The sequence below is a fragment of the Oncorhynchus gorbuscha genome, linkage group LG01 (assembly GCF_021184085.1).
Source record: "Oncorhynchus gorbuscha isolate QuinsamMale2020 ecotype Even-year linkage group LG01, OgorEven_v1.0, whole genome shotgun sequence".
NCBI lineage: Eukaryota > Metazoa > Chordata > Actinopteri > Salmoniformes > Salmonidae > Oncorhynchus > Oncorhynchus gorbuscha.
The window spans coordinates 38,926,162-38,950,151 of NC_060173.1; the positions used below are offsets into that span (position 1 = coordinate 38,926,162).

General features: G+C 41.7%; 1 protein-coding gene across 1 annotated transcript; it reads left to right on the forward strand.

Moving 5' to 3' along the window:
* The first annotated feature begins 791 nt into the window (after positions 1-791).
* On the forward strand, positions 792-22,204 carry LOC124037412 (cholesteryl ester transfer protein, plasma). The gene is made up of 16 exons (XM_046352107.1): positions 792-1,070; positions 2,798-2,912; positions 3,176-3,307; positions 5,142-5,212; positions 5,355-5,442; positions 5,571-5,640; positions 5,896-5,956; positions 6,079-6,170; positions 6,287-6,466; positions 9,008-9,058; positions 9,203-9,352; positions 9,455-9,522; positions 18,104-18,146; positions 18,237-18,306; positions 21,322-21,407; positions 21,546-22,204. Exons 1-16 carry the CDS (start codon positions 929-931, stop codon positions 21,621-21,623), a joined length of 1,497 nt encoding a protein of 498 aa, XP_046208063.1. The 5' UTR covers positions 792-928; the 3' UTR covers positions 21,624-22,204.
* Positions 22,205-23,990: the final 1,786 nt, after the last annotated feature.

Below are 23,990 nucleotides of genomic sequence, written 5' to 3' on the forward strand. Positions count from 1 at the left end.
AGGGTCTACACAGTATACGCAAACGGAGCCGACAGAGGTCGGTTTGGGTCACTACGTAGTTCTACGTCTATTTGTGGGGCTGAATTTTTGGACTGCTGTGTAGATCCCTTAAGCCTCCGCTCCAACTCTACAGCTTTTGCTATCCAGAGTTCATTGACCTGTTGGAGAAACACAGCACAGCATTCTGTGTTTACAATGTGGGGTTTACTGTAGTACATTCCATGGTATTGTCCCCATCACTTCCTCTGAGCTATCCAGGCAGGCTAGGGAGTTCAGCTAGTACATTTGGTCCATAGAGACTCCCTCTAACCCAGCCCACTCTGCAACTGATCATATATGTCCTGGAACTACATATTTACTGGAAAGTACATATTTTCTTAGGAAGTTGTATTGACCAACATGGTCATGATTGATGAATATTTGCAGAAATAGTACCACAATTCCAATTTTCTTTACATAAAGCTGAAAGATTTTAGTGAAGGTTTAGCTGTATGGTTCCATCATTCTGGGTCAATATTGGCATTTCTGTGACTGTAAGGTATGGGAGTTTCAGAGAATGTGCCCTAGAAAAAGTGTCTCTATATCTGTTATTTACTGCTCTATAATAACCCTACCTCGCATGTATAGAAGTAGCCCCCTGGGCCCAGATAGATCACATAATGACACCCACGCCCAAATATCCCGCTCTGGCCTGTTTGAGGCCCAATCACAGACTACAGGGGTAGTGTTGTGAAGTTTAGTTCAGCCAAGTTTAGCCTCAGTCCGAACCACATCTCCCTAGAGGTTTCTTCTGTTCCCTCCCTCTTCCTCCCCTTGTCTCTTGTGCATGCTCAACACAGCCTGGATCAGTTAGTTCAGAGATTCTGAGGAGGCACTACACAGCTCTGGGATCCAGTTTGAAGTCAGTGTTCATTTAGCTACTGGTGAGATGGATAAGTGTGTGATGACACTCCCAGTCCTGCTGCTGTTCCTGGGCCTGGTTGTGATGTCCCGATCCTGTCTGGAGCCAGCCTCTGCATACAGGTTCACTGGGGCTGTCTGTAGGCTGACCTACCCTGCAGCGGTGGTATGTGAGTATCTATCTTATTGATTCCAGTCTCCCTACAGTGTTTTCTCAAATGTTTTTCACCAGAACTGTTACTGTCAGGGTAGTTAACTGTTTTTTAAAGTATTGTCTTTAGTCTACAGTGAGGGAAAAACTGCCCACTGACAAAGAAATGATCAGTCTATAATTTTAATGGTACGTTTATTTGAACAGTGAGCGACAGAATAACAACAACAAAATCCAGAAAAACGGGTGTCAAAAATGTTATAAATTGATTTGCATTTTAATGAGGGAAAAAAGTATTTGACCCTTCTGCAAAACATGACTTAGTACTTGGTGCCAAAACCCTTGTTGGCAATCACAGAGGTCAGACGTTTCTTGTAGTTGGCCACCGGGTTTGCACACATCTCAGGAGGGATTTTGTCCCAGTCCTCTTTGCAGATCTTCTCCAAGTCATTAAGGTTTCGAGGCTGACGTTTGGCAACTGGAACCTTCAGCTCCCTCCACAGATTTTCCATGGGATTAAGGTCTGGAGATTGCCTACGCCACTCCAGGACCTTAATGTGCTTCTTGAGCCACTCCTTTGTTGCCTTGGCCGTGTGTTTTGGGTCAATGTCATGCTGGAATACCCATCCACGACCCATTTTCAACGCCCTGGCTGAGGGAAGGAGGTTCTCACCCAAGATTTGACGGTACATGGCCCCGTCCATCGTCCCTTTGATGCGGTGAAGTTGTCCTGTCCCTTTAGCAGAAAAACACCCCAAAAGCATAATGTTTCCACCTCCATGTTTGACGGTGTGGATGGTGTTCTTGGGGGTCATAGGCAGCATTCCTCCTCCTCCAAACACAGTAATTTGAGTTGATGCCAAAGAGCTCCATTTTGGTCTCATCTGACCACAACACTTTCACCCAGTTGTCCTCTGAATCAATCAGATGTTCATTGGCAAACTTCAGATGGGCATGTAAATGTACTTTCTTGAGCAGGGGGACCTTGCGGGCGCTGCAGGATTTCAGTCCTTCACGGCGTAGTGTGTTACCAATTGTTTTCTTGGTGACTATGGTCCCAGCTGACTGTGGTCCCAGATCATTGACAAGATCCTCCCGTGCAGTTCTGGGCTGATTCCTCACAGTTCTCATGATCATTGCAAATCCACAAGGTGAGATCTTGCATGGAGCCCCAGGCCGAGGGAGATTGACAGTTCATTTGTGTTTCTTCCATTTGCAAATAATCGCACCAACTGTTGTCACCTTCTCACCAAGCTGCTTGGCGATGGTTTTGTAGCCCATTCCAGCCTTGTGTAGGTCTACAATCTTGTCCCTGACATCCTTGGAGAGCTCTTTGGTCTTGATCATGGTGGAGAGTTTGGAATCTGATTGAGTGATTGCTTCTGTGGACAGGTATTCTTTTATACAGGTAACAAACTGAGATTAGGAGCACTCCCTTTAAGAGTGTGCTCCTAATCTCAGCTCGTTACCTGTATAAAAGACACCTGGGAGCCAGAAATCTTTCTGATTGAGAGGGTCAAATACTTATTTCCCTCATTAAAATGCAAATCAATTTCTAACATTTTTGACATGTGTTTTTCTGGATTTTGTTGTTGTTATTCTGTCTCTCACTGTTCAAATAAACCTACCATTAATATTATAGATGGATCATTTATTTGTCAGTGGGCAAATGTACAAAATCAGCAGGGGATCAAATACTTTTTTCCCTCACTGTATATATAGACAAATTGTGTATTTTCTCTTCAGTAAATGAAAAGACGACCAAGGTCATCCAGGCTGCGTTCCAGCATGCCAAATATCCAAGCATTAGCAATGAGAAGTCTATTCTCTTCGTTGGAAAGGTGAAATATGGACTTGCCAAGTGAGTGGACCTGACCACATGCACGCTCTTATGCTGTTCCTTTCATCCTCCTCCATTAACTCACATGCCATCCTTTTATCCTGTATTCACTTACCATAGATGATGTATCTGACACATGATTGGATGAATGCATAAGCACTCATTTTTCAATCAATAACAGATTGAATGTCATCACGGTCGCCATTGCTTTGTTGTTTTGATCCTTTTTCTTTCTAAAATGAACAACCAATAATAATGTCCTCTCCTGACCTTTGCCCTCTCAGTCTGGAGATCCATAACCTGTCGATTGGGCGGAGTGAGTTTGAGCTCATAGCAGGTGAAGGCATTGAGATTGCCATCTCCAACGTGTCTGCTGTTTTCAAAGGAACCATCCAGTATGGATATGGAAGCTGGCTGTGAGTCCTTCCATCAGTCATTTTTTATTTATTTTAATTTTATTTCACCTTCATTTAACCAGGTAGGCAAGTTGAAAACAAGTTCTCATTTATAATTGCGACCTGGCCAAGATAAAGCAAAGCAGTTTGACACATACAACGACACAGAGTTACACATGGAGTAAAACAAACATACAGTCAATAGTACAGTATAAACAAGTCTATATACGATGTGAGCAAATGAGGTGAGATAAGGGAGGTAAAGGCAAAAAAAGGCCATGGTGGCAAAGTAAATACAATATAGCAAGTATAACACTGGAATGGTAGATTTGCAGTGGAAGAATGTGCAAAGTAGAAATAAAAATAATGGGGTGCAAAGGAGCAAAATAAATAAATAAATACAGTAGGGCAAGAGGTAGTTGTTTGGGCTAAATTATAGGTGGGCTATGTACAGGTGCAGTAATCTGTGAGCTGCTCTGACAGTTGGTGCTTAAAGCTAGTGAGGGAGATAAGTGTTTCCAGTTTCAGAGATTTTTGTAGTTCGTTCCAGTCATTGGCAGCAGAGAACTGGAAGGAGAGGTGGCCAAAGAAAGAATTGGTTTTTGGGGGTGACCAGTGAGATATACCTGCTGGAGCGCGTGCTACAGGTGGGTGCTGCTATGGTGACCAGCGAACTGAGATAAGGGGGGACTTTACCTAGCAGGGTCTTGTAGATGACCTGGAGCCAGTGGGTTTGGCGACGAGTATGAAGCGAGGGCCAGCCAACGAGAGTGTACAGGTCGCAATGGTGGGTAGTATATGGGGCTTTGGTGGCAAAACGGATTGCACTGTGATAGACTGCATCCAGTTTGTTGAGTAGGGTATTGGAGGCTATTTTGTAAATGACATTGTTGAGGATTGGTAGGATGGTCAGTTTTACAAGGGTATGTTTGGCAACATGAGTGAAGGATGCTTTGTTGCGAAATAGGAAGCCAATTCTAGATTTAACTTTGGATTGGAGATGTTTGATGTGGGTCAGGAAGGAGAGTTTACAGTCTAACCAGACACCTAGGTATTTGTAGTTGTCCACGTATTCTAAGTCAGAGCCGTCCAGAGTAGGGATGTTGGACAGGCGGGCAGGTGCAGGCAGCGATCGGTTGAAGAGCATGCATTTAGTTTTACTTGTATTTAAGAGCAATTGGAGGCCACGGAAGGAGAGTTGTATGGCATTGAAGCTTGCCTGGAGGGTTGTTAACACAGTGTCCAAAGAAGGGCCAGAAGTATACAGAATGGTGTCATCTGCGTAGAGGTGAATCAGAGACTCACCAGCAGCAAGAGCGACCTCATTGATGTATACAGAGAAGAGAGTCGGTCCAAGAATTTAACCCTGTGGTATCCCCATAGAGACTGCCAGAGGTCCAGACAGCAGACCCTCTGATTTGACACACTGAACTCTATCAGAGAAGTAGTTGGTGAACCAGGCGAGGCAATCATTTGAGAAACCAAGGCTGTCGAGTCTGCCGATGAGGATGTGGTGATTGACATAGTCGAAAGCCTTGGCCAGATCAATGAATACGGCTGCACAGTAATGTTTCTTATCGTTGCCGGTTAAGATATTGTTTAGGACCTTGAGCGTGGCTGAGGTGCACCCATGACCAGCTCTGAAACCAGATTGCATAGCAGTCTTTTCATTGTGAAAAGGGAGGATGAGAGAGATGGAAATAGTTTGTGATATGATTAGATATAACTTTCTAGATCTTACAGTTACGTATGTTGTGATTTATCCAAATGTCATGTTGGCTACTACTGAAGTTTTGTATGTTAACCTTGAATAGCTGTGTGGTCATGACACTGCCATGTGTAATCTGTTTTGCAGTGTCAATGTGGGACATTCAGTAGATTTTGAAATTGATTCGCACATTGATCTTGGCATTAACCCCAAACTCTGTAAGTACCTTTTTCTGCCCATTGTTTGTGTGGTGTTCAATGTTCACTCTTCCTTCTCATTCTTCCAAAGAGTTTACAGGAATCTTATCTTACCTTTTGTAATGTATTTCCTGCCAGTGATCATGTGCTTTCTCTGTCTCAGATTGTGGAAAGGGGAAAGTTGCTGCAGACACATCAGACTGCTACCTCACGTTCCACAAGCTGGATCTCCTGCTGCAGGGAGACAGGGAGTAAGTGGCACATTCTGGAACTCAGATAGTTTTATACACATAGTGTAAAATGGTTTATCTGTAATGTCCTCTTCCTTCAAGGGAAGTAACATGAAGGACAAACCCTGTGTTTTACATTCTGGCTTTAGGCCTGGCTGGCTCAAGAGGCTGTTCACAAACTTCATCACCTTCACTGTGAAGTTGGTTATTAAAAGCCAGGTGAGTGATGATTAGAGGGAAATGCAGGAGAATAATGTACTGTTGGACTTAGGGTAGGCCGTCCTTTTAAATAAGAATTTGTTCTTAACTGACTTGCCTAGTTAAATAAACCTACAGTGTATCAAAGTATTGGACAGAGGCCTCGCTGATGGCTCAACTCTGCCCCCTACTGTCTTGTTAATGCAACCCAGCAAAAACATTGTCACATCAGCTGCAACATAGAATTAAACAATATCCCTGTTTTCGTCATCTTAGATCTGTAAGGAGATCAATAATGTGGCAAACATATTGGCTGACTTTATACAGGAACGAGCAGGTATGGACACATTTGGGGAGCCTGGGTAGATAGCACACGAAGCCTATAGAGGTATCAAGACTTTCTCTTATTTAGAATATCTGTCAGTGACTATGTTAACATCTCCGCGTTGATTCCCACAGAGCAATTCCTTAGTGATGGTGACATCAGCATGGATATTGGAGTAACTTCTGCCCCTGTCATCACATCCAATTACATTGAATCATACCACAAGGTACTGTATATCCCTTTATTATCTAACATCCATATTCATTGTACATGATGATGCACAATACCAATTGTTATTATATGTATTACAGTATCTTTCTTCTGTCTTCCCATGATGTCCAGGGTCTGGCCAAATACAACAACATGACAGCTGTCATCAATGCCTCTGTATTCGACCCCAGCCAGCTGACAGAGGACCGCATGCTTTACTTCTGGATCTCTGATGAGGTCTTCAACCCCCTGATTACAGCTGCCCACCAAGATAGACGTTTTGTCCTCAACATCTCTGGCCTGGAGCTCACAGTAGGTGTCTACCAGACTAGTGGAAGTCATGTGGTCTAGTGTCCAAGGCAGCATTTATCAGGAAAACAGTAATCAGGACTTGTTGTTGGGGTTTGGTCCACGGTGTGTTACAATATGGTAGAGGCAGGGAAACAGTAATCAGGACTTGTTGTTGGGGTTTGGTCCACGGTGTGTTACAATATGGTAGAGGCAGGGAAACAGTAATCAGGACTTGTTGTTGGGGTTTGGTCCACGGTGTGTTACAATATGGTAGAGGCAGGGAAACAGTAATCAGGACTTGTTGTTGGGGTTTGGTCCACGGTGTGTTACAATATGGTAGAGGCAGGGAAACAGTAATCAGGACTTGTTGTTGGGGTTTGGTCCACGGTGTGTTACAATATGGTAGAGGCAGGGAAACTGTAATCAGGACTTGGGGTTTAGTCCACAGTGTTGTTACAATATGGTAGAGGCAGGAAAACAGTAATCAGGACTTGTTGTTGGGGTTTGGTCCACGGTGTGTTACAATATGGTAGAGGCAGGGAAACAGTAATCAGGACTTGTTGTTGGGGTTTGGTCCACGGTGTGTTACAATATGGTAGAGGCAGGGAAACAGTAATCAGGACTTGTTGTTGGGGTTTGGTCCACGGTGTGTTACAATATGGTAGAGGCAGGGAAACAGTAATCAGGACTTGTTGTTGGGGTTTGGTCCACGGTGTGTTACAATATGGTAGAGGCAGGGAAACAGTAATCAGGACTTGTTGTTGGGGTTTGGTCCACGGTGTGTTACAATATGGTAGAGGCAGGGAAACAGTAATCAGGACTTGTTGTTGGGGTTTGGTCCACGGTGTGTTACAATATGGTAGAGGCAGGGAAACAGTAATCAGGACTTGTTGTTGGGGTTTGGTCCACGGTGTGTTACAATATGGTAGAGGCAGGGAAACAGTAATCAGGACTTGGGGTTTGGTCCACGGTGTGTTACAATATGGTAGAGGCAGGAAAACAGTAATCAGGACTTGTTGTTGGGGTTTGGTCCACGGTGTGTTACAATATGGTAGAGGCAGGGAAACTGTAATCAGGACTTGGGGTTTGGTCCACAGTGTTGTTACAATATGGTAGAGGCAGGAAAACAGTAATCAGGACTTGTTGTTGGGGTTTGGTCCACGGTGTGTTACAATATGGTAGAGGCAGGGAAACAGTAATCAGGACTTGTTGTTGGGGTTTGGTCCACGGTGTGTTACAATATGGTAGAGGCAGGGAAACAGTAATCAGGACTTGTTGTTGGGGTTTGGTCCACGGTGTGTTACAATATGGTAGAGGCAGGGAAACAGTAATCAGGACTTGTTGTTGGGGTTTGGTCCACGGTGTGTTACAATATGGTAGAGGCAGGGAAACAGTAATCAGGACTTGGGGTTTGGTCCACGGTGTGTTACAATATGGTAGAGGCAGGAAAACAGTAATCAGGACTTGTTGTTGGGGTTTGGTCCACGGTGTGTTACAATATGGTAGAGGCAGGGAAACTGTAATCAGGACTTGGGGTTTGGTCCACAGTGTTGTTACAATATGGTAGAGGCAGGAAAACAGTAATCAGGACTTGTTGTTGGGGTTTGGTCCACGGTGTGTTACAATATGGTAGAGGCAGGGAAACAGTAATCAGGACTTGTTGTTGGGGTTTGGTCCACGGTGTGTTACAATATGGTAGAGGCAGGGAAACAGTAATCAGGACTTGTTGTTGGGGTTTGGTCCACGGTGTGTTACAATATGGTAGAGGCAGGAAAACAGTAATCAGGACTTGTTGTTGGGGTTTGGTCCACGGTGTGTTACAATATGGTAGAGGCAGGGAAACAGTAATCAGGACTTGGGGTTTGGTCCACGGTGTGTTACAATATGGTAGAGGCAGGGAAACAGTAATCAGGACTTGGGGTTTGGTCCACGGTGTGTTACAATATGGTAGAGGCAGGGAAACAGTAATCAGGACTTGTTGTTGGGGTTTGGTCCACGGTGTGTTACAATATGGTAGAGGCAGGGAAACGGTCATCAGGACTTGGGGTTTGGTCCACGGTGTGTTACAATATGGTAGAGGCAGGGAAACAGTCATCAGGACTTGGGGTTTGGTCCACGGTGTGTTACAATATGGTAGAGGCAGGGAAACAGTCATCAGGACTTGGGGTTTGGTCCACGGTGTGTTACAATATGGTAGAGGCAGGGAAACAGTAATCAGGACTTGTTGTTTGGTCCACGGTGTGTTACAATATGGTAGAGGCAGGGAAACAGTAATCAGGACTTGGGGTTTGGTCCACGGTGTGTTACAATATGGTAGAGGCAGGGAAACAGTCATCAGGACTTGGGGTTTGGTCCACGGTGTGTTACAATATGGTAGAGGCAGGGAAACAGTAATCAGGACTTGGGGTTGGGGTTTGGTCCACGGTGTGTTACAATATGGTAGAGGCAGGGAAACTGACTGTAGCACTGTGACGGGGAATGACATTCTTGTTCATTACAAGCTGAATTACTGTGTTTGTTTTAATGTATGCCAGTTATTTAACATGGTCAATTTCATTTCAGGAACTGTTTAAGACAAATTTGTCTACCCCCATTCCAGAGTTCCTTAGCCAGGTATGTGACAAACCCACTCAGGACTGTCCTCAGACAGACACAACATGCTTTTATCAAACCTCATATATTATGTACACAGGTAAGTCAGTGTGATAAATCTGTCTGTGCCTGTATGAAACCTGTCTCTCTGTATCCTTTTGGCAGTTTATGTCCTCTGAGGAGCCAGTGCTGGGGGTGTGGAGTGTGTCAGTGCCTCACCTGTGGACGACCCCAATGGGCACCTATGTCAGAGCTGTGGCTGCAGCAGAACTGACTAGCGGAGCTGAGGACATCCCAGGACTTTACTTTGAGATGGTCAGCCAAAGAAACACCTGTTTTAATATTTTAAATGATAGCCTGGCATCAGACAGTAATGTGTCCAAGAAGAGTAACTGAATGGGGTTTGTCGTTGTCTAGGAGGTGGAGGTTGTAGTGACTGCTTCCTACGCCAAGAAGAAACTGATCCTAATCGCTACAACATCACAGTGAGTCCATTTACGCACCTATACTGTAGTGAACATGTACATACACATGTATAGGAACTGCATATGTGAGTAAAGGCATTACATGAAGGCCATGCTTTTAATTGGTCTTGTGATACTGACTCCACTGTGCCTCTATAAGGGATACAGACTGTAATGGTTTAGTAAAACACTTTCTGATTGCATGACAGTTTACTAACAAGTATACGGAACAAAAATATAAACGCAACATGTAAAGTGTTAGTCCCATGTTTCCTGAGCTGAAATAAAAGATCTCAGAAATGTTCATAAAGCACAAAAAGCTTATTTCTCTCAAATTTTAGGGACAAATTTGATCACATTCCTGTTAGTGAGCATTTCTCATTTGCCAAGATAATTCATCCACCTGACAGGTGTGCCACATCAAGAAGCTGATTAAACAGCATGATCATTACACAGGTGCACCTTGTGCTGGGGATAATAAATGGCCACTCTAAAATGTCAAGTTTTGTCACAATGCCTCAAGTTTTGAGCAAGCATGCAATTGGCATGCTGACTGCAGGAATGTCCACCAGAGTTGTTGCCAGAGAATTTAATGTCCATTTCTCTGCCATAAGCCGCCTTCAATGCCGGCCTCACAAATGCTGACCACGTGTAACCACGCCAGCCCAGGACCTCCACATCTGAATTCTTCATCTGCGGAATAGTCTGAAACCAGCCACCCGAACAGCTGATGAAACTGTGGGTTTGCACAACTGAAGAATTTCTGCACCAACTGTCAGAAACCGTCTCAGGGAAGCTCATCTGTGTGCTCAAATCAAAACTCGAATAAAATGTTATTGCGGGTATAGCGAAATGCTTGTGTTCCTAGCTCCAACAGTGCAGTAATATCTAACAAATCATAACAATACACCCAAATCTAAAAGTAAAATAATGGAATTAAGAAATATAACTTTACCAGTCTAAAGTTTGGCCACACCTACTCATTCAAGGGTTTGTCTTTATTTGTACTTTTTTCTACGTAATAGAATAATAGTGATGACATCAAAACTATGAAATAATACATGGAATCATGTAATAACCAAAAATGTGATGCTTCAAAGTAGCCACCTTTGCCTTGATGACAGCTTTGCACACTCTTGGCATTCTCTCAACCGGATTCATGAGGTAGGCACCTGGAATGCATTTCAATTAACAGTTAAACAGTTCCTTCTTAATGTGTTTGAGCCAATCAGCTGTGTTGTGACAAGGTAGGGGTGGTATACAGAAGATAGCCCTATTTGGTAAAAGACCAAATCCATATTATGGCAAAAGCAGCTCAAATAAGCAAAGAGAAATGACAGTCCATCATTTAAGACAATGAGGTCAGTCAATCCGGAAAATGTATTTTATATATATTTTTTACCCCTTTTTTGTGGTGTCCAATTAGTAGTGACAGTCTTGTCCCATCGCTGCAACTCCCATACGGACTCGGGAGAGGCGAAGGTCGAGAGCCGCGTATCCTCCGAAACACGACCCCGCCAAGCCGCACTGCTTCTTGACACACTGCCCATTTAACCGAAAGCCAGCCGCAGCAATGTGCCGGAGGAAACACCATACACCTGGCAATCGTGTTAGCGTGCATGTGCCCGGCACGCCACAGGAGTCGCTAGAGCGAGATGGGACAAGGACATCCTGGCCAGCCAAACCCTCCCCTAACCAGGACGACGCTGTGCCAATTCTGTGCGCCTCATGGGTCTCCCGGTCGGCTGCGACACAGCCTGGAATCAAACCAGCATCTGTAGTGACACAGCTAGCGATGCAGTGCCTTAGACTGCCATGCTGCTCAGGAGGCCATGTGTCTGAACTTTTGACTGGTTCTGTATAAATATTAGGACGAGCAATGTCTGAGTGGCATTGGCTAAGATACAGTAGAATAGAATACAGTATATACATATGAGATGAGTAAAGCAGTATGTAAACATTATTAAAGTGACTAGTGTTCCATTATTAAAGTGACCAGTGATTCCATGTCTATGTAAAAGGGTAGCAGCATATTAGGTGCAGGGTTGAATAACCGGGTGGTAGCCATCTAGTGATGGCTATTTAAAAGTCTGATGGCCTTGAGATAGAAGCTGTGCTAGCAACACTGGCTGCAGTAACCCATGGGGAGGGGGTCACACGGACAATCAGAGAGGGGGCATGTTATTGTGGCCCTGGTGGCATAAAATAACCAAAGGTCTGACTGCACAGAGATGCTTGGGAAAATGGTCACAACAGGGGACCAGTGTGTGTGTGTGTTGGCATTGGTTAAGTCTGGCATGCTTTCTCAAACAGCTGTACCTGTATATGCATTCGTAAATCAGGTCCTTTCTTGAGTTGGGCTCTGAAATGTAACAACCATTGAGCATCTGAGCTTATGGTTGATTGTGGGGGAAAGGGGTTGAGTGTGTGTGTATATACCACATATGTTGCAAGGGGTTACGGATGTTAGGGACAATATAGGAGGAACCACAATAATTGTTTGCTAAAATAATAATTGCTTGACAAAAATGTAATGCATTGGCAATCCTGGTTATAGGTAACAATCCTGGTTATAGGTAACAATCCTGGTTACAGGTAACAATCCTGGTTACAGGTAACAATCCTGGTTACAGGTAACAATCCTGGTTACAGGTAACAATCCTGGTTATAGGTAACAATCCTGGTTACAGGTAACAATCCTGGTTACAGGTAACAATCCTGGTTACAGGTAACAATCCTGGTTATAGGTAACAATCCTGGTTATAGGTAACAATCCTGGTTATAGGTAACAATCCTGGTTACAGGTAACAATCCTTTGCATGAACTGTCAACATTATTACACATATTAATTGTTAATGGTGGAAATTAAGATACGCAAGATATTTGAGTATATAAATATTTTTAATAGCTATATATGAAGCAAATTGTGAGAGCATTGGAAATACTTTTAGCGGTTGATCTGCTTCTGTTCTGTGGGTGGCATTCTGTGCTCTTTTCAAAGGATGGGTCCTGGCCTCTCAGGGGGCCTAGGGATCCGGAGGGACTGGGGTGGCCTGTCGGTCACTGGGATGACAACCCAACTTGGGATGGGGAGGGGTTTTAGCAATTGGAGGGTTATTTAGCACAATACAAATATCATGGTACAGCTATATGGACACTCAATCACTATGGTACTTTTTAATGCTACATTTACAAACATATATTATGATAAATAGATTTGAAACGTGTATCTCATGGTAAATCCTGAAATAAGTATAGCCAATTATAATTGTAATAGCTTAGCAAATAATAAGAAAAGAAGAACAATATTTATCTGGCTCAAAGAGAAGGAATATAATATATATATATTGTTCACAGTGGTGGTGTTTAAATATACCCATTGGCAAAGTAACTCAAAAGGGGTGATGATATTAATTAACAGTAATTTTGATCCGAATGTGCAATTTGTCTAAACAGATCCGCAAGGTAGATGGATGATTTTAAATACATTATTGGACCATAAACAGATATGGCTCATTAACCTTTACGGACCAATAATGATGATTCGCGCTTCTTTGAAAATATATATAATAAATGATCAACTCTGCAAGCAATACAAGACTATTATCATGGTGGGAGATTATTATACTATTTTAAATACCTTAATGGACCGTAATCAAAATCACATTACAAACTATCACCCTCGTGCTCTTAAGGAAATCATGAATGTCATGGATATATTGGAACTGGTGGATATAAGGAGGCATAAATATCCTGACCTAGTGAGATATACAGGGGCTCCCGAGTGGTGCAGCAGTCTGAGGCACTGTTTCGCAGTGCTAGATGCGTCACTACAGACCCTGGTTCGATTCCAGGCTGTATCACAACCGGCCATGATTGAGAGTCCTATAGGGCGGCGCACAATTGGCCCAGTGCCGTTAGGGTTTGGCCGGGGTAGGCCGTCATTTTAAATAAGAATTTGTTCTTAACTGACTTGCCTAGTTAAAAAAAATATAAACATGGCGGAGGCTCAATCAAGCTAGTTGACTAGTTGACTTCTTTCTTATGTCATTCTCATTGGCACCAAAAATAAAAACGGTGTTGATAGGGGATAGAATGCTGTCGGACCATCAGATAATTGACATATACATTACTCTTACTGAATTTCCACGTGGGCGAGAATATTGGACATTTAATCATAGCCTATTGGATGATAACTTGTTTTTAACTAGGACAGAGTTATTTATAACTGAATTTGTCTGACATAACATAGGTACAGCAAATCCCCTTATTGTATGGGACACTTTAAATGTGCCTTTAGAGGCCATGCAACAAAAGCAATTTAGGTCAAAGGAGTCCAACTAATAAAGGAAAGAGAAAGTCTAACAGAAAAGATAGGTAGCAATAAAAACTGCACCATAGAGGCTCAGAATAAGTGAGAGGAAAAACAAAAAGAAACGGAACTAATTCAACAAAGATCACAAGTAATATATTATAATAATAAAGCAAAGTGGGTGGAATATGGGGAGAAATGCACCAAATTCGTTTTAAATCTTCAACATAGAAACCAAAAATAATTTACTGAATCTTGTTACAAGTGAGATTCACCAAATTATATTTTGAAAGTGGAAGCGGAGTAGGCCTACATTAAGGCTATGTTTTAGTTTCAGTCTCCTCCATCTTCTCTAACTGAAGCTAATTGTATGGATTTCAAAAAATATATATGTAAAATTAACAGCCATACAGAAAGACTCATGTGAAGGTGAAACAGAAGAACTTATTGATGCAATTAAAGCCTTTGAGTCCGGGGAAACTCCAGGGCTGGATGGGATACCAGTAGAGGTATACTAAAACTGTTTTGATATACTCAAAGGATATTTATTAGCATGTTTTAATCACTCCTATGTAAATGGTAGATTATCAGACACTCAACAAGGTCTGATTTCATTATTACTGAAACAGGATACAACATGTGGGAAATATAAAGATCCAGTCCATTGAAAACATTTAGAGGCCCCTTACAATTTAGTGTTGTGATGCAACAATTCTAGCAGAAATGTACAGCGTATAGAATTTAAAAGGTATTGTCGGACATTATTCATTCTAATCAGACAGGCTTTTTACATGGATGAAACATGGATGAGATAATATAAGGCAAGTACTGGAAACAATAGAACACTATGGAAAATCTGGGAAACCAGACCTGCTTTCATAGCGGACTTTGAAAAGGCTTTTGATAAAGTATGACTGGAGTTTATACATTAATACCTGGAACATTACAATTTTGGAGAATCTCTTATAAAATGGGTTAAAATGATGTATAGTAACCCTAGGTGTAAAATAGTAAATAATGGCTACTTCTCAGAAAGTTTTAAACTGTCAAGAGGAGTAAAACAAGGTTGTCCACTATTGGTATTATGGCCATCAAAATGTTAGCTCTTAAAATCAGATCCAACCATAATATTAAGGGACTAAAATACAGGGCTTAAAAACAAAAGGTGTCATTGTACGCTGATGATTCATGTTTTCTTTTAAATCCACAACTTGGATCCCTCCACAGCCTCATAGCGGATCTAGATAATTGTTCCAATCTCTGTGGATTACTATATTATGTATTGGATCACGCAAAAAAAACTTTTACATTACTGTGTAGTTTACCAATAAAATGGTCTGATGGTGATGTAGATAAACTTGGTATACATATCTCGAAATAAATACATGATCTCACTCCAATACATTTTTAAATAAATTTACAAAAAATAGATAATATATTGCAACCATGGAAAGGTAAATACCTTTCTATTTGTGGAAAAATCACCCTGATTAACTCTTTAGTAATATCTCAGTTTACCTATTTGCTTATAGTCTTGCTTACACATAGAGAACAGTTTTTTAAATTACAGTGCCTTGCGAAAGTATTCGGTCCCCTTGAACTTTCCGACCATTTGCCACATTTCAGGGTTCAAACATAAAGATATAAAACTGTATTTTTTTGTGAAGAATCAACAACAAGTGGGACACAATCATGAAGTGGAACGACATTTATTGGATATTTCAAACTTTTTTAACAAATCAAAAACTGAAAAATTGGGCGTGCAAAATTATTCAGCCCCCTTAAGTTAATACTTTGTAGCGCCACCTTTTGCTGCGATTACAGCTGTAAGTCGCTTGGAGTATGTCTCTATCAGTTTTGCACATCGAGAGACTGAAATTTTTTCCCATTCCTCCTTGCAAAACAGCTCGAGCTCAGTGAGGTTGGATGGAGAGCATTTGTGAACAGCAGTTTTCAGTTCTTTCCACAGATTCTCGATTGGATTCAGGTCTGGACTTTGACTTGGCCATTCTAACACCTGGATATGTTTATTTTTGAACCATTCCATTGTAGATTTTGCTTTATGTTTTGGATCATTGTCTTGTTGGAAGACAAATCTCCGTCCCAGTCTCAGATCTTTTGCAGACTCCATCAGGTTTTCTTCCAGAATGGTCCTGTATTTGGCTCCATCCATCTTCCCATCAATTTTAACCATCTTCCCTGTCCCTGCTGAAGAAAAGCAGGCCCAAACCATGATGCTGCTACCACCATGTTTGACAGTGGGGATGGTGTGTTCAGGGTGATGAGCTGTGTTGCTTTTACGCCAAACATAACGTTTTGCATTGTTGCCAAAAAGTTCAATTTTGGATTCATCTGACCAGAGCACCTTCTTCCACATGTTTGGTGTGTCTCCCAAGTGGCTTGTGGCAAACTTTAAACTACACTTTTTATGGATATCTTTAAGAAATGGCTTTCTTCTTGCCACTCTTCCATAAAGGCCAGATTTGTGCAATATATGACTGATTGTTGTCCTATGGACAGAGTCTCCCACCTCAGCTGTAGATCTCTGCAGTTCATCCAGAGTGATCATGGGCCTCTTGGCTTCATCTCTGATCAGTCTTCTCCTTGTATGAGCTGAAAGTTTAGAGGGACGGCCAGGTCTTGGTAGATTTGCAGTGGTCTGATACTCCTTCCATTTCAATATTATCGCTTGCACAGTGCTCCTTGGGATTTTTAAAGCTTGGGAAATCTTTTTGTACCCAAATCCGGCTTTAAACTTCTTCACAACAGTATCTCGGACCTGCCTGGTGTGTTCCTCGTTCTTCATGATGCTCTCTGCGCTTTTAACGGACCTCTGAGACTATCACAGTGCAGGTGCATTTATACGGAGACTTGATTACACACAGGTGGATTGTATTTATCATCATTAGTCATTTAGGTCAACATTGGACCATTCAGAGATCCTCACTGAACTTCTGGAGAGAGTTTGCTGCACTGAAAGTAAAGGGGGCTGAATAATTTTGCACGCCCAATTTTTCAGTTTTTGATTTGTAAAAAAGTTTGAAATATCCAATAAATGTCGTTCCACTTCATGATTGTGTCCCACTTGTTGTTGATTCTTCACAACAAAATACAGTTGTATATTTTAAAAAATCAAAATCCAGAAAAATGCATGTCAAAAATGTTATAAATTGATTTGCATTTTAATGAGGGAAATAAGTATTTGACCCCTCTTCAAAACATGACTTAGTACTTGGGGGCAAAACCCTTGTTGGCAATCACAGAGGTCAGACGTTTCTTGTAATTGCACACATCTCAGGAGGGATTTTGTCCCACTCTTTGCAGATCTTCTCCAAGTCATTAAGGTTTCGAGGCTGACGTTTGGCATCTCTAACCTTCAGCTTCCTCCACAGATTTTACCCTATGTTCAAGAAAGGCCTTTTTCCCCTTAATTCAAATTACAACCTCTCACTTTCAGTTATTTGAAAAGGAAATCCTCTCCCAAATATCGCTGTTTTCAAAACAAACCACAGAAAGTTTGTTGCAATTTCAATTTAATCCACCAGAAAAGACAACAAATAATACAACAAATATTATGGTTAAACTCAACTATACTAATTGATTAAAAAAACAGTATGTTTTGAATAAAATAAAAAAAGGGATAATCTTCGTAAAATATATTATAAATAGGACTGGTGGAGTTATGTCACACATGCAGCTAACAAAAACAAATGGAAATGTCTGCTCTATCCAAAATTACAACCAACTAATTGCAGCATTAACACAAAAATGGAAGAGGAAAGGGGAAAAGGAAGGAACTTGTCTGTCGGCACTGCATTGAAGACCAAAATTGGTTAAAGAAAATTGTGATAAATCAAAAAGTATATCAGTTTAATTTAAGGACCAAAAAATGTACAGCCGTGCCACATAGATTGCAAAATAGTTAGGAAGAGATTTTCGACGTACCGATTCCATGGCACATGGTTTATGAACTGATACGCAAAACGACTTCGGATTGAACCCACAAATGCTAATGCTCCAAATACTTATTTTCCACCATAATTTGCAAATAAATACATTTAAAATCATACAATGTGATTTTCTGGATTTTTGTTCCTCATTTTGTCTGTCATAGTTGAAGTGTAACTATGATGAAAATTACAGGCCTCTCTCATATTTTTAAGTGGGAGAACTTGCACAATTAGTGGCTGACTAAATACTTTTTTGCCCCACTGTATACCTCACACTGCTGCCTATGTTTGTGCAAGTAAAGAAACAACACTTATGTGACTTTGCTTCTTCCCACTAAAGAATTTCCATAATGAAGGATTCACTGTCCACAGACACACTGCAGGTGAGAATTAAATAGGCATACTGAATCCCAATTTAAGTGACCAGTAGCGGTGGTAGATTGCTTTATTTCTCATTTCCTTATGCTCTCCAGATGGTTGAAGCCCACATTGAATATTTGAAAGAGGCAGTGGAGAAAATAGGTGTCCCAAAAGTCCTATCCAGTGAGTACTGTTTCATCCTCTCATGCTTAGTGAATTGTGATATACAGTGCATATGGAAAGTATTCAGACCTACATTTTGTTACATTACAGCCTTATTCTAAAATGAATTTAATCGTTTTTTTTTCTCATCAAACTAAAGTTGAAGTTTATATACAGTTTAGCCAAATCCATTTAAGTACATTTAGTTTTTCACAATTCCTGACATTTAATCCTAGTAAAACTTCCCTGTCTTAGGTCAGTTCGGATCAGCACTTTTATTTTAAGAATGTGAAATGTCAGAATAATAGTAGAGAGAATGATTTATTTCAGCTTTTATTTCTTTCATCACATTCCCAGTGGGTCAGAATTAATATAGGATTGAGGTCAGGCTTTGTGATGGCCCCTCCAATACCTTGACTTTGTTGTCCTTAAGCCATTTTGCCACAACTTTGGAAGAATGCTTGGGGTCATTGTCCATTTGGAAGATCCATTTGCGACCAAGCTTTAACTTCCTGACTGATGTCTTGAGATGTTGCTTCAATATATCCACATAATTTTCCTCCTCCATGATGCCATCTATTTTATGAAGTGCAGTCTCTCCTGCAGCAAAGCACCGCCACAACATGATGCTGCCACCCCAGTGCTTCACGGTTGGGATGGTGTTCTTTGGCTTGCAAGCCTCCACCTTTTTCCTCAGTTCCTTCTTGGAACTGATGGTCATTATGGCCAAACAGTTCTATTTTTTTTTCATCAGACCAGAGGACATTTCTCCAAAAAGTATGATCCTCGTCCCCATGTGCAGTTGCAAACCGTAGTCTGGCTTTTTCATGACGGTTTTAGAGCAGTGGCTTCTTCCTTGCTGAGCAGACTTTCAGGTTATGTCGATATAGGACTTGTTTTACTGTGGATTTACATACTTTTGTACCCGTTTCCTCTAGCATCTTCACACGGTCCTTTGCTGTTGTTCTGGGATTGATTTGCACTTTTCGCACAAGTACGTTCATCTCTAGGAGACAGAACGTGTCTCCTTCCTGAGCGGTATGACGGCTGCGTGGTCCCATGGTGTTTATACTGGTGTACTATTGTTTGTACAGATGAATGTGTTACATTCAGGTTTTTGGAAATTGCTCCCAAGGATGAACCAGACTTGTGGTGGTCTACAATCTTGTTTCTGAGGTCCTGGCTGATTTATTTAGATTTTCCCATGATGTCAAGCACAGAGTCACTGACTTTGAAGGGAGGCCTTGAAATACATCCACAGGTACACCTCCAATTGACTCAAATTATGTCAATTAGCCTATCAGAAGCTTCTAAAGCCATGACATCATTTTCTGGAATTTTCCAAGCTGTTTAAAGACACAGTCAACTTGGTGTATGTAAACTTCTGACCCACTGGATTTGTGATACAGTGAATTATAAGTGAAATAATCTGTCTGTAAACTTTTGTTGTAAAAATGACTTTTGTCATGTACAAAGTAGATGTCCTAACTGACTTGCCAAAACTATAGTTTGTTAACAAGACATTTATGGAGTGGTTAAAAAATGAGTTTTAATGACTCCAACCTAAGTGTATGTAAACTTCTGACTTCAACTGTACATACAATACCCATAAAGACAAAGCAAAAGCAGCTTTTTTGAAATATCACATTTACATAAGTACTTAGATCCTTTACTCAGTACTTTGTAGAAGCACCTTTGGCAGTGATTACAGCCTCGAATCTTCTTGGGTATGACGCTACAAGCTTGGCACACCTGTATTTGGGGACTTTCTCCCATTCTTCTCTGCAGATCATCAAGCTCTGTCCGGTTGGATGGAGAGCGATGCTGCAAAGCTTTTTTCAGGTCTCTCCAGAGATATTCGATCGGGTTCAAGTCCGGGGTCTGGCTGGGCTACTCAAGGACATTCAGAGACTTTTCCTGATGCCACTCCTGTGTTGTCTTGGCTGTGTGCTTAGGGTCATTGTCCTGTTGGAAGGTGAGCCTTCACCCCAGTCTGAGGTCCTGAGTGCTCCGGAGCAGGTTTTCATCAAGGATCTGTCTGTACTTTGTGCCGTTCATCTTTCCCTCAATCCTGACTAGTTTCCCAGTCCCTGCCGCTGAAAAAATCCCCAAGGCATGATGCTGCCATGCTTCACCATGAGGATGGTGCCAGTATTCCTCCAAACATGACAATTGGAGTTCAATCTTGGTTTCATCAGACCAGAGAATGTTGTTTCTTGTGATCTGAGAGTCCTTTTGGTAAACTCCAAGCGGGCTGTCATGTGCCTTTTACTGAGGAGTGGTTTCCACCTGGCCACTCTACCATAAAGGCCTGATTGGTGGAGTGCTGCAGAGATGGTTGTCCTTCTGGATGGTTCTCCCATCTCCACAGAGGAACTCTGCCGCTCTGTCAGAGTAAACATTGGGTTCTTGGTCAGGGAGGCCCTTCTCCCCCGATTGCTCAGTTTGGCCGGGCGGCCAACTCTAGGAAGAGTCTTGGTGGTTCCAAACTTCTTCCATTTACGAATGATGGAGGCCACTGTGTTCTTGGGGACCTTCAATACTGTTTGGAACCCTTCCCCAGAGCTGTGTCTCGACACAATCCTGTCTCAGAGCTCTACGGATAATTCCTTCGACCTCATGGCTTGGTTTTTTCTCTGACATGCAATGTCAACTGTAGGACCTTATATAAACAGGTGTGCCACAGGTGGACTCAAATCAAGTTGTAGAATCATCTCAAGGATGATCAATGGAAACGGGATGCACCTGAGCTCAATTTCGAGTCTCATAGCAAAGGGTCCGAATACTTATGTAAATAAGGTATTTCTGTTTTTTACTTTTTATACATTTGCAAACATTTTTAAAAACCTGTTTTCACTTTGTCATTATGTGGTTTTGTGTGTAGATTGATGAGGATTAAAAATATATATATTTTAGAATAAGGCTGTAACGTAACAAAATGTGGAAAAAGTCAAGGGGTCTGAATACATTCCGAATGCACTGTAAGTGTGTTGTTGTGAACAATATAATATGTTCCTCTTTTGACCGTTGTCTTAGAACTAGAACCAAGTTTAACTGCACTACTGGACAAACAGGGAACAAATCTGTTTGAGCTCATCGAACCCCAGGTTGTTTCTCAAGATGTGAGTACTCATACATACACCTTCACTTCATTCTTACTCATCATAAGCTCAAATTAAAATATATACGCAAACTATAGGACTAAATAAATATTTTACAGAACGGTTACTATTCATTGTCATCTGTCTTTCTGTCTGTAGGGTTTTGTGATTATCCAGACAGACTTTGCCTTTCCTCATCATCTGCTTGTGGAATTCCTCAGAAAGACTCTGAAGTGATTCTTATGTTGAGATGGTGGGAGTGGTCACAGGCGCTCCCTGTCCCTGTGCATCAAATCGCATACTTTAAGCTCCAGTATTCTGAGGTCTAATGTGCAATGTTTTGAATGACTGAATTAGTGGAGGTGTTGATAAACTTACACTTCGGAATACAATTACTAGTTGTATTTGCACATTAAACAGGAACAGGTGCAAACACATAGCAAATTGGGAACTCTGTGTGTGAAAAGGTTTTTGAAAAGGTCATTGTCTTTGTACACTCATTATGAACTTCTGTATTGACATGGTTGATTATGTCTCAACCTTGTCCCTAAAGCTGAATTAGATATACAACTTGGCTCAATAAGAAACATGATTTGTATTTGCACACTGTAAGTAAAGGGTTAAATGTGACCATGGCAGTAGGGTATTTCCGCTTATGTCTTGTGATTAGATTGGATGTACCAGGTGTCCCTCTGCCCTCTGGGAAGATAGCCATTCATCGATAGAAGATGGCTTCAGAATGGCAACAATACCAACTTGCTTGGTCTCTGAAATGTCCCACTGAAATGTGCATCTTTTAAATAAACTAATATACGGTTGATGGTAGTCTCCTTTTAATTCTCACACTTGTTTTATAAAATAAAGTAATAGAGGACATATGTATTGGAAAATAAGTTATATTTCATAATACATATAGGGACAATGTCCTTATAAAAGACATCTTCACAATGAAAGAAAGTCTTCTCATATAATGATATTGCCTGCCCCTTCCACCTCTCCTCCAGCAATATGCTTATGACTGTATAGCTTACATGTAGCCAGGTCATTCCTACAATGTGTCACAACAGCCTTCGCTTTGGCTCCCCCTTCTGTTCAGCTCAGGCATTCGGCGTCGCCGGCCTTCTAGTTGCTGCCGAACCTGATGCTAGCAAACACCCTTCCCTCATCAACCCAGGACTTGTCTCGTCATCATTACACACACCTAGTTCCAATCTGTCATTTGTCTTTGTCGGTCATTGTAAATGTTGCTTGTTTTCCTGAGAGGAATCTCTCCTACTATTTCCTGAGTACTTTATTATTTTGCACTTTGGGTTTCGGTCACGATTTTATAATTATAGTGCTTGTGTCACAAGTGTAGAAAGGAGTAGGCAGGAGCCAGTCATTGTAACAATAATCGACAGGACAATGGTAAACCATGGGCACACTTATACAATTACTAATCACTGGGAATAATGGCCAGGTGTGCGTAATGAAAGTTTTGTAGGGATCTGTGACAGATTTCATGTAATGGACATTGTTAGGTTCTAATTTTTAAGAGTAAATGACTCCACGGACACCAGAGAAGCTTAACCAAGTAGAATTCTTCCCAAAGGGTCAATACAGCTGTAATTCAGACACATATATGGCATCCCCCGTGGTAGTATTCATACCCCACTTTGGGTGGAGTCTACTCTTTATCGCTAAACATGGCATCATTCTTGCTAAGCTGGGAGCTAAGTGATATGAGCCTTCAACGGTTTCACCCTTATTAGTACTGCCACATGCGATCGTGTTCCCTGCACTCAGCCACATGCGATCGTGTTCCCTGCACTCAGCCACATGCGATCGTGTTCCCTGCACTCAGCCACATGCGATCGTGTTCCCTGCACTCAGCCACATGCGATCGTGTTCCCTGCACTCAGCCACATGCGATCGTGTTCCCTGCACGTGTTCCCGGCCCCTCCCAAGCTTCATTACGACCCCTCATGTTCGTTTTGTAACTAATGTTCCTATACTTCTGAGTATAAAATGTTCAAAGTTTCACCCTGAATCCAACAACATACACAAAATAGTCCAAATTGGTGAAGTGAAATGAAAAAAAAAACTTGTTTCAAAAAAATGTAAAACGGAAAAATGGTGCGTGCATATGTATTCACCCCCTTTGCTATGAAGCCCCTAAATAATAATTACCTTCAGAAGTCACATAATTAGTTAGATTGCACACAGGTGGACTTTATTTAAGTGTCACATGATCTGTCACATGATCTCAGTTTATGTTCTGAAAGGCCCCAGAGTCTGCAACACCACTAAGCAAGGGAACCACCAAGCAAGCGGGACCATGAAAAACAAGGAGCTCGCCAAACAGGTCATGGACAAAGTTGTGGAGAAGTACAGATCAGAGTTGGGTTATAAAAAAATATCAGAAACTTTGAACATCCCACGGAGCACCACAACAAACCTGCCAAGAGAGGGCCTCCCACCAAAACTCATGGACCAGGCTGGGCTTTACGGAAGAGTGGCCAGAAAAAAATCCATTGCTTAAAGAAAAAAATAAGCAAACACGTTTGGTGTTCACCAAAAGGCATGTGGGAGACAAACATATGAAAGAAGGTACTCTGGTCAGAT